Raw genomic sequence first — 9,566 nt, forward strand, 5'->3', positions numbered from 1 at the left:
TGTCTCTGCAGGCTGGCATGAGACGTTTTTTTTCTTTCTGACATTGTCTCTATTTTTGTAGTTGGACTTTGATCCGTGTTCCTTTTCAATTTGTCCAACATGTTGACGCTATTCTTGGTTTTCATGGAGCTTTACCGTAATGCTTGGATAACAACAAGTCCTCCCTCTCCTTCCTGCTGGCCTCAGCCTCTTCATCAGCACCTAAAGGAGCGATCGACATACAATCATGTTCGCCCTGGTCTCAATGCGTTCTGAAACATGTATTTCACATTTTGATCACAGTGAAAACTGCATTTAAGAATGGGGTTAAACGGTAATTGGAAGGTTTAGAAACCATGCACACACACACACACACACACACACATATGTATATATAGACATGAAAGCTGTTGTTGCTAATTTGGTTTGCAGCGAGTTGAACTTTAACCTTTACTGCACTGTGTCACATTTGTTATGCTTGATTGAAGTTATCTGGTTATTCGATGCCACAGTCCATTCATAAATCCCATACTCCACCCTCCGAAGGTCACCGTTCCTCGTCTGCTGTCCCTTATCTCTGCTGCTGGAATGCCAATTAGAGACCAGGACAAAAGTATTCAGTATATAAGGAACAAAGGTTCCATAGTTGCAGACTTATTTATAGCTCTTCAAACCAAGATCAGCAGCTCAGATCACTGAAGAGTTTTAATTTCATTAATTAATGAAATGAAGTTTTTAAATTCTAAGGTTTTATTTCCTATTTTCTTTGTATTACTTGCTAAATTTAGAAATTGATTGGCTGAAAACCTGATGAGCTAAAACTGGAAAAACCTTTTCAGGTAACTGTTGTGTTTGTGATGTTGCTCTACAACAGGGACTGCCATTTTTTTTTTTTTTTTTTTTTTTTTTTAAACCTTCCATCCATGTTACCATGAGTGCTACAAAAGCAATGATACTGATTTAACTATGGGGAAATGAGAGGCTGCCATAATATGTTTAGCGTGCTTTGTTTCCAGCAGACAGGCAGAGCTTTGAAGTGTGAATTGGCACAGCAGGGTATGAGCTTCTGTTAAGGCAAGATGCTAAATACAAGTATGAGAAGGACATGAGGTAGTCTATTACAATATGCAGGCAAAGCCCAGAAAAAAGGCAAATCCAATGATAATGTACATCTGTTCCAGCGAATTTATGAGCTTTGAACATTTTTTCATGTGGGATAAGTGGGTCCTTCTTACACTATCTCAGCACTTCAAAGCAGATTCACATTGGATAATGCAAATGATTGGAATATGTGGGTTCCAGCCTACTCAAGAGCATGAAAAGAAAGAGAGAATTAAAGCTAATTGGCATGGCAGCCTTTCATGTGTGCTGAGAAGGGCAAAAATAAAACTCTTCCATTATTGTTGAGTTCATTTAATTAGGAAACAAGCTGATGATTTGTTAAAGTTCAATAACTCTGACCTCATACTTATATGCTTTAAATGTCATTTTTCACCCTTCCTTTCCTATAAATGATGAAATTGCAGTTATCTGGATAACAGTCTGTGGTTCCCGTCTCAGCTCAGTGGCTGCTGGAACAGGCTATAGCACCCCTCCAGCTGCAAGGGGGGAATTTACAGAGGATAAAAGAAAATGATGGATGGACGGAGGGACGGATGGATGGATGGATGGATTATATTACTATTAAACTATAGGCAGAGACTATAAATGTTAATTGTATCACATGAGCAACCTTTGAATTTAACAGTGATATCATCTTCGGTCTTATGTAATTGTAATATGTGCATTTTATTGTGTTTTCTGATTATTAACTCACAACCAAGAGCCATTTATGACGTTTGGTTGAAACAAGACTTTTGAATTTGTTCAGAATGGTAAAGCATTTTTACAAACTGGTTTTACAATTGCCTTTTTAATTTTAGATGTTCTTTTTGAAGGTAATATGACACAACAGCAATTATAACAGTGAAAACACAAAGTTGAGGGAGCCTAAAGTCTTTCTTGAGCGGCGTAGCTATTGTGAAGGTTCTGTCTAGACTTCTAGACAGGGACTACAGACTTATAGAGATAGCAGATGAATAAAATAAGGTTCCAGAAAGTTGCATTGGTTTTTAATGGATCATTGGAGCTCTTTCTTTCTGCAACATGAAAGGAAGCCGGAGCGCTTTGATGTGGCAGCATGCTGTTTAAGGTACAGAGTGAATGGAGAGATGTCAAGCTGCAAGGTGCCTCTGTAGTTTATGTTGAGTGCTGCAGAGAGGCTGCAGATGAAAGGAGCAAACAGAGTTTGATAATGAATGTCCAACAAGTCAGACCCATCCCAGCCCAGTGGGGTGCCAGCACTAACCTTCAGCACAGGCACCCCAAACTTTGGGCACTGAACCTCTGAGAGGTGGATCTCTCAGAGCTGAACTTTAATGTGTCAGACAACTAAATGCTGATGTGGTTTCCTTAAAGGGATGAAAACAACTTCTTTTCTGCAAAATCTAATTTCTAATTATATGGTAGTTGACAGTGAAATCTTCTTCAACTCAAATCAGATTCTAAATGTCGTTGGCCTGACTGTCTTAGAAAATACTTTCTTTAGAATGCATTCCCACAATCATATAGGTGACTATAACTTTTTAGCTAGTTTTCCATGATTCTCAACACTCTTCTTGGTTATAAAGCTGAGCTGTGAGTGCCGGGGAGGCGTCAGTTAAGGCTGAAACTTTGATTTTCCCAAATCTGTGAAAAATGTAATGACTTGACTTCTGGGAGTTCTGAGGTCCTGGAAAACTACTTAGCACACATGTGCATGTGTGCATACACAGTCCATCAGCGCACCTGGACAAACGCTGACCACATGCACTTTTGATGCCTGTGCAGAAAGAGGGACGGGCTACAGCTCTGAAACATCCAGAGCCAAAGTTTTCCACCTGTGCTGATGGAGGATCCAAGAGACAGAAACTGATGTTTTAAGGAGTTTGAAAGCTGACATGAGAGGGCCGCTTTATGTGGAGCCAGGCAGCTGTTTAAAGGTGGACACAGAGCTGAAATGACTCCACACGGACCAAAGCTGTGGCTGAAGGAATAGATTCTCATAATCATATTTTCCATCAATAATCTCTACCCCAATTTGAAGAATATTTACCTACACGGAATAATTGTTTCTTGGGATTTCTTGACAGAAACATTTGAAAACGTGTCTTGAAGAGGCACTGCTTCCCGTTTGAACCACAGCTGTGCAAAAACCTCCAAACATCTGCATGTGACACTTCTTCAATCATTTTCATTTAAACTATTTTTGTTAATTATCTAAGAAAACTGAAGATAACCCTGCCGTGCGACAGATCATCCAAACATTCCTCAGCAGATGAAAAGCAACTCAGATTTCATCAAGCACTTTATTTGTTGCCGTTCCAAGATAATTAGCTGCAGTCTCAGCCAAAATGATCGGAGAAATGCATTTTCTTGGCCAAAAAAGTAATAGACTGCAAACAGATGGAGTTAGAGCAACAGTCTCACTTTTATTACGCAGTGTTAAGAAATCTGTAACACAGAGGACAGAAACCCTGGAAGATGCCGTTAGGGATTATATCTGCATTTTTGGTTTTGTTCAACATTCTATTGACAGAGTGGTACCTTCTTTCTCATCCATCTAAACCTGCCTGGACCCCCTACTGTGGTTTGGATGATTGAACTCCACATTTTTGTATATGGCTGACAGATAACTCTGCAGTACACTCCCCTTGGTGAAGTCGCCTGTTTCTCAGGCAAGAAGAGTGAAAAGAGGAAACTTTCTTTTGAAAAGTTTTCTTCCTGTTGGTCTTTGATTACACCTACCTTTGAAGATTTTCTCCCACAGGAAACAGAGAAGAAGCACAATAAACTAATCATGGTCCTCTGGGGGTGTCTGCAAAGGAAAAAAAGATGTGTGAATGTTCAAACTGTCTTTCTTGTATATCGTTTTCATCAGAGGCCATTTGATGGCAACCCTGCAGATTCACAGCAGCTACAATAAATAAACGTTTTTGTCGTCACATAATCACCATTACAATATTTAAATTAGCACATTTTACATTTCTGTGCATAAAAAACAACTTGAAAAGGAATGCTAAACATACAAATAGAAACATAGAGAGGAACGAAGAATCCTGGGAGAATGGAAGCACCCGAACAGAACCTTTATTGTACAATAGTTCCATCAAGTGGTTGCATTTCTAAATTACAACCACTTTGGAACGTTGGCGCCAGATATTTTGTATGACCGACTTTACACCTGATTCTTGTGCTACAATAGTTTTTGCAAAAAAAGTCAAACCCTGATACCCTGAAAGAGGAAGGAACAAATGTGGCAAATCACAAAGCTGGGAAACCTTTACTGGGTTGTAAAAGGGAACCAAACTGTTTTGTAAAGGCTTACGCTCATGTAGAATGGTGTTGGCATTTGTAGCAACATGCTGGAAGAACATGTTTCGGTTTCAGTAATGGAATGAGGAAGAGCAAGGTCCTGTCTAGCAAAATGACTGAAGGCAGCTTCGTGTGCGGAGAATTAAATGTGAGTAAAATGATTTCAGACTATACGTCTGTCAATCACATTCCTTTGTAGGTAAATTCCCTTAGTTCTTGTGTTGTCATAGATTGGCTAACGGGGTTTCATTTTTCAAAACAAACAAGTTCTATGTGTGGACACCTATTAGACAAGATCTGCTGAGGACTTTACCAATGACTGTGACTCGATATGTGTGTAGCAGGTGTACAGGTGAAGCCCTCACTGTATGGGAATGGGAAAAGCATGCGTGTCCAGGATCTTGTGCTGAATCAGCGGACAGAAATACTCAGAGTGCTGTGCAGCAGCGGCTCTGCGGAGCCGGTGGAGCATGTTACAGACATACTGCTGTCCCAGGGGGAACTCACATGGGAGGACTACCAGAGCATTCATGTATCAGGAAGACCATTGTACACAAATGCCAGACAGCTGCTGGACGTTGTGTACCTGAAGGGTGAGAGTAGTTGCGGGCTTTTCCTCGAGGCTCTCAAACAGGTCCTGCCTGAGGAGCAACCTGCTGGCTTCTCATTTCCGGATCACTGGTGGGACCCAGAAGTGAGAGAAGAATGCCAAAACACATTTTGCCAAACTCTTCTGACTCAAAGACCAAGCCTGGTCAGCACTCTACAACACTGTGTTGATGGTGCATTAGAAGCTCTTCTCACATCAGCACACTTCACCTCAGCCGACTGTGAAGGAATCCGTCTGCCATTACGCACACCCTCCCAGCAGGTACAGGACAACAGGAAATTGGGCTTCATGTCACTTTTGAGCGAACAACTTACTATTATTAGTCTTTTCAGTTGCATACGGATGAACCTGATGCATGGCTTCTCCATTTCTCTCAGCAAACCCACAGATGTTTTTTCCCTCAACTAATTTTACCAATAATTTATTTTAGGAACGGGAATGCAGAAACACTTGGTTACATAGTTTCGCTATTCACACTTCAGTCAAACAGATTACTTAACAATGAATATTTTACACATTGGGCGATACGAGGTATACATTTATAAAGGTATTTTCTTTCATTTTACTCCATTTTATAACAAATTCTGCATGTGACCTTTCTGAATTCTAACAGGCGAGGTGTTTGCTTGACCATGTCAGAGCTAAAGGAGAAGCAGCTGCTAAGTTCTTATTGGAGTACATTCAGCAAGGAGAGGAATCTGGTTCCATTCTGAACAAGAAGACACAAACTGTCTCCAGAGGTATAACAAACCTGTCATGCAAACATTCCTGCATAAAATTTTGAATTTAGGGTCAATTTAATTAGCAGCACCTGCCAATAAAGGGCAATGACCCCTTATCCACTCCCGTGGAGCACTGATGTCTTTCATCTGAAAATGTAAATTATGTAATATACACAGAATTGATCAATGCAAAAATGTAAATGGACTACCAAACGTTGAGCAGCCCTCCCTGAGACCCACATAAGGGAAAAGCAGTTAGAAAAGGGATGGATGATAGAATGTTTCTGGACCATGAAGATGCAGCTAAGATAGCTAAAAATAAAATATATATCAGCATCAGTTTTCAGTTTACAGTGACCAGATTTTTTATGTTAATTGTCACGCAGAGTTTTTAAAGTTCCAGAAGAAGCTCAGAAGTTCTTTGTCGGCCCAGTCCTGTTTCCTTAGTACCTATGGAGGGACCAGCCACATGTCTTTGGATGACATCTACACTGATGGCCAGCTAGAACTAGCTGAAGCCTGTCCTGATGTCCATGGACCGATAGGGCTGAAGGACATCACTGGGGAGGTTGGTATGATTAATGAGGAGGCGGACACGGTCCTGGTGTCTGGGGAAGCGGGCAGTGGGAAGAGCACCTTACTTCAGAGACTGCACTTGCTCTGGGCTCGGGAAGCTGCCCTCCTGGAATATCTCCTCCTATTTCCATTTAGCTGCCGCCGACTGAACACTGAGCTCAGCGAACTGTCATTTAAAGAACTGCTGTTTCAGCACTGCTGCTGGCCAGACAGAGACCAGGATGAGATTTTTGACTTCATCCAGGACCATCCACACTTGATCCTTTTTACCTTTGACGGCCTGGATGAGCTTAAGCAGAGTTTTTCGGATGAACACAGGCTCTGCTGCCCAACCCAGCGCGCACCAGTTCACGTTCTACTATTTAATTTAATCCAAGGTTCACTACTGAAGGGAGTACGAAAAGTTGTAACGAGTCGCCCAAGTGCCGTGACTCCTGTGTTGAAGAAAAACCTTTGCAAAGAGGTTCTCTTGAAAGGCTTCTCCCCAAGTGGGATTGACTGTTTTGTGAGGAAGCACCACAGCGACCCCACTGTGGCTGCTAAAGTCTTACAATCCTTGCATACAAACACTACCTTGCTGGGTCTGTGCCATAGTCCAGTCCTCTGCTGGATTGTCTCCTGCTGCCACAAAGAACTTCTGGGCTGCGGCGAGGGCAGCCCACAAACAATCACAGATGTTTACCTCACTATAGTAGAGCACTTTTTCCAGCACCACAGTCCCCTGAGGAGCACTGGAAAAATTAGTTGGCATCGAGAATACTTAGACCCCGTGTTGCGACTAGGCCAGCTTGCCTTTAAGGGGATAGTAAGCACATGTTATATCTTCTCAGATAAGGATCTGGACCCATGTGCAATAACAAAAGAGGATCTCAGCCTGGGCTTTCTCATCCAAAGCAAAGATTTGTCTGTGTTTCGCAGCAAATGCTACGAATTCCTTCACGTGACCATGCAGTGTTTCTTCGCTGCCGTCTACGTTGTTGTATCAAAAGATTTGGATCGTTCAACTATCCCTAAACTCTTTGAACTGAAGAACCTGAAGGAAACATCTCTGAGGACTGCATGCTTTAGTGCCTGTCTGCTTTATCAACAAGTTGATGAGTGCTCGTTAGACAAGGACGCAACAGCAGTTGAAACACCAAATCTGCAAATGACAGCCACATTTGCCTCAGGACTACTGTCCCAGCGTCATCGCAGTCTGTGGCTACACTGCTGCCCAGCTACTGCCATCGATAGGAAGACCAGACAGGTGTCAAAATGTCTGTCCAAAGGCATGCAGAAGCACTTTAAGAGCATCCCCCAACCTGTGGCAGGCGAAAAGAAAAGCATGCATGCAATGCCGGGATTTGTTTGGCTTATTAAATGCATCTATGAGATGCAGGAATGCAGTATTGCCAAAGATGCAATGAGCAAGCTGGAGGTGGATCACTTGAAATTGACCTACTGTAACATCGGTCCTGTGGAGTGCACGGCGCTGGCCTTTGTGCTACAGCATTTGAACAATCCTGTCGGCCTCCAGTTGGACAATAACACTGTGGGTGATGTTGGAGTGGAGCAGCTTCTGCCCTGCATGCACATCTGTCATTCTCTTTAGTAAGTATATCAAGGTTACATTGCTCCACCCGTCCAATTACTAATATTGATCCAACTTTTAATATTTGCTGCAGAGGGGAGAAACACATTATAAATAAATGTATTTGGTTTTAATTAGCCTCAGGAACAACAACATTACAGATGAAGGAATCCATAAACTGATTGCCAAAAGTATCCAGTGTGACAACTTTCATAAAATTGCGTGAGTACCGTCATAAATGCTATGTTTTGACATTTGATTGATTTATTTGGTTTAAATATAAGTATTGTGTTTCTCTGTAGTCTCTTCAACAACAGGCTAACAGATGCTTGCACACAGGACTTTTCTCTCCTTCTGAAGACCAAGCAGGATTTCATTTCTCTGCGGTCAGAACAACTCAAGAACATTCTTTAAAATTAGAACAGATACTGGCAAGAAGCTGTAATAAATGCTCAGTTTATTTTGTATAAAACTAACAGCATTTTTTTTTTAACAGTCTTGGCAACAATAATATAACGGCAGAAGGAGCAAAGCAGCTGGCAGAGGGACTGAGAGTGAACAAGTCGCTGAAGTTTTTAGGGTAAAACCTACCTACAGCAGTCCAGACATCTTATTGTTCCTGCATTTGGCACAAATAGGTTTTCATCATTTGGTTTTTCCAGGCTTTGGGGCAACAGCATCGGTGATGCAGGAGCTGAAGCTCTTGCGAGTGCACTGGAGGGCAACACAACTCTTGTGTGGCTGAGGTAATGTTTGCCTCAGTAGTGGTACAAAAGTCAACGCAAATTATTTTATGATTATGTCAATCTTTTATGCAATCACAGCTTGGTTGGTAATGGTATTGGTAGTGCCGGAGCATGTGCCCTATCCAAAGTTGTCAAGAACAATGTTTCTCTTGAGGAGCTTTGGTGAGGATTGGAAATATTTTGTTTTTTGACATGATGCATTTATATTGACCCCTTTGGCATTATTCAGAACTGGCTCTCCCTTATATCTCTTAAAAAAGGTTGACAGAGAATTGCATAACGAGAATGGGAGTGGAATGTCTGATTGAAGCCTTACAGCACAACGCTAATGTGAAATCGATATGGTACGTGCATACAATAAGGAACATAAATTGTCCTGTTCTTTTGTAATCTTGGATACATCGGTTAGATGTCTGCATCCTGGATTTAGGACAGTGTTGTTGTGTATTAAAATAATAGGGCCAAGAAAACCTGTGTTGGTTGCTGCATTTGAAATGTTGGTATTGGTAAATTTGGCTTTAGAGTTTGACTTTATTTCCAAACAAGATGTGAAGTTTGACTGAATTTGTTCACTTAATTTCAGGCTGAGAAACAATGACCTCTGTTTGGAGGAGGTTGAGGAGATGGCCCAGCGTGAATCAAGACTGCTCTTCTGATTTGGAAATTTATTCTAACTTGGTCTTCTTTATGACATAAAATATCATAACTGCCAAGATGTTCTATCAGGGTCTGTCCAAATAAACAAAATATACTGTTTGCCTTGTGTTTGATAAATATAGATGGAATGGACCATAAATTTCCGCGTGTGGGACAAATAAAGGAAATCTGAATCTGAAGACATCACTTCATACATATTCCTGTTGAAAAACAAATTCTAGTATCATCACTGATCAATCAATCATCAATATATTCTAAAAAATATGTAAAAACAAGTGTTTTGTTTCAGCTGGAAGTCAGTTTAATATTTCCAA

The 9,566-nt window shown here is 41.2% G+C and overlaps 1 protein-coding gene across 4 annotated transcripts; it reads left to right on the forward strand.

The window, feature by feature from the left end:
• Positions 1–4,269: 4,269 nt before the first annotated feature.
• nod2 (nucleotide-binding oligomerization domain containing 2) lies at positions 4,270–9,351 on the forward strand. 4 transcript variants are annotated; one of them, XM_011609669.2, is made up of 11 exons: positions 4,270–4,519; positions 4,713–5,242; positions 5,595–5,721; positions 6,090–7,869; positions 7,988–8,071; positions 8,152–8,235; positions 8,346–8,429; positions 8,512–8,595; positions 8,674–8,757; positions 8,856–8,939; positions 9,179–9,351. In XM_011609669.2, exons 2-11 carry the CDS (start codon positions 4,757–4,759, stop codon positions 9,249–9,251), a joined length of 2,970 nt encoding a protein of 989 aa, XP_011607971.2. In that variant the 5' UTR covers positions 4,270–4,519; positions 4,713–4,756; the 3' UTR covers positions 9,252–9,351.
• The last annotated feature ends 215 nt before the right edge of the window (positions 9,352–9,566 follow it).

The sequence above is a fragment of the Takifugu rubripes genome, chromosome 13 (genome assembly GCF_901000725.2).
Source record: "Takifugu rubripes chromosome 13, fTakRub1.2, whole genome shotgun sequence".
In the NCBI taxonomy this organism is placed as follows: Eukaryota; Metazoa; Chordata; class Actinopteri; order Tetraodontiformes; family Tetraodontidae; genus Takifugu; species Takifugu rubripes.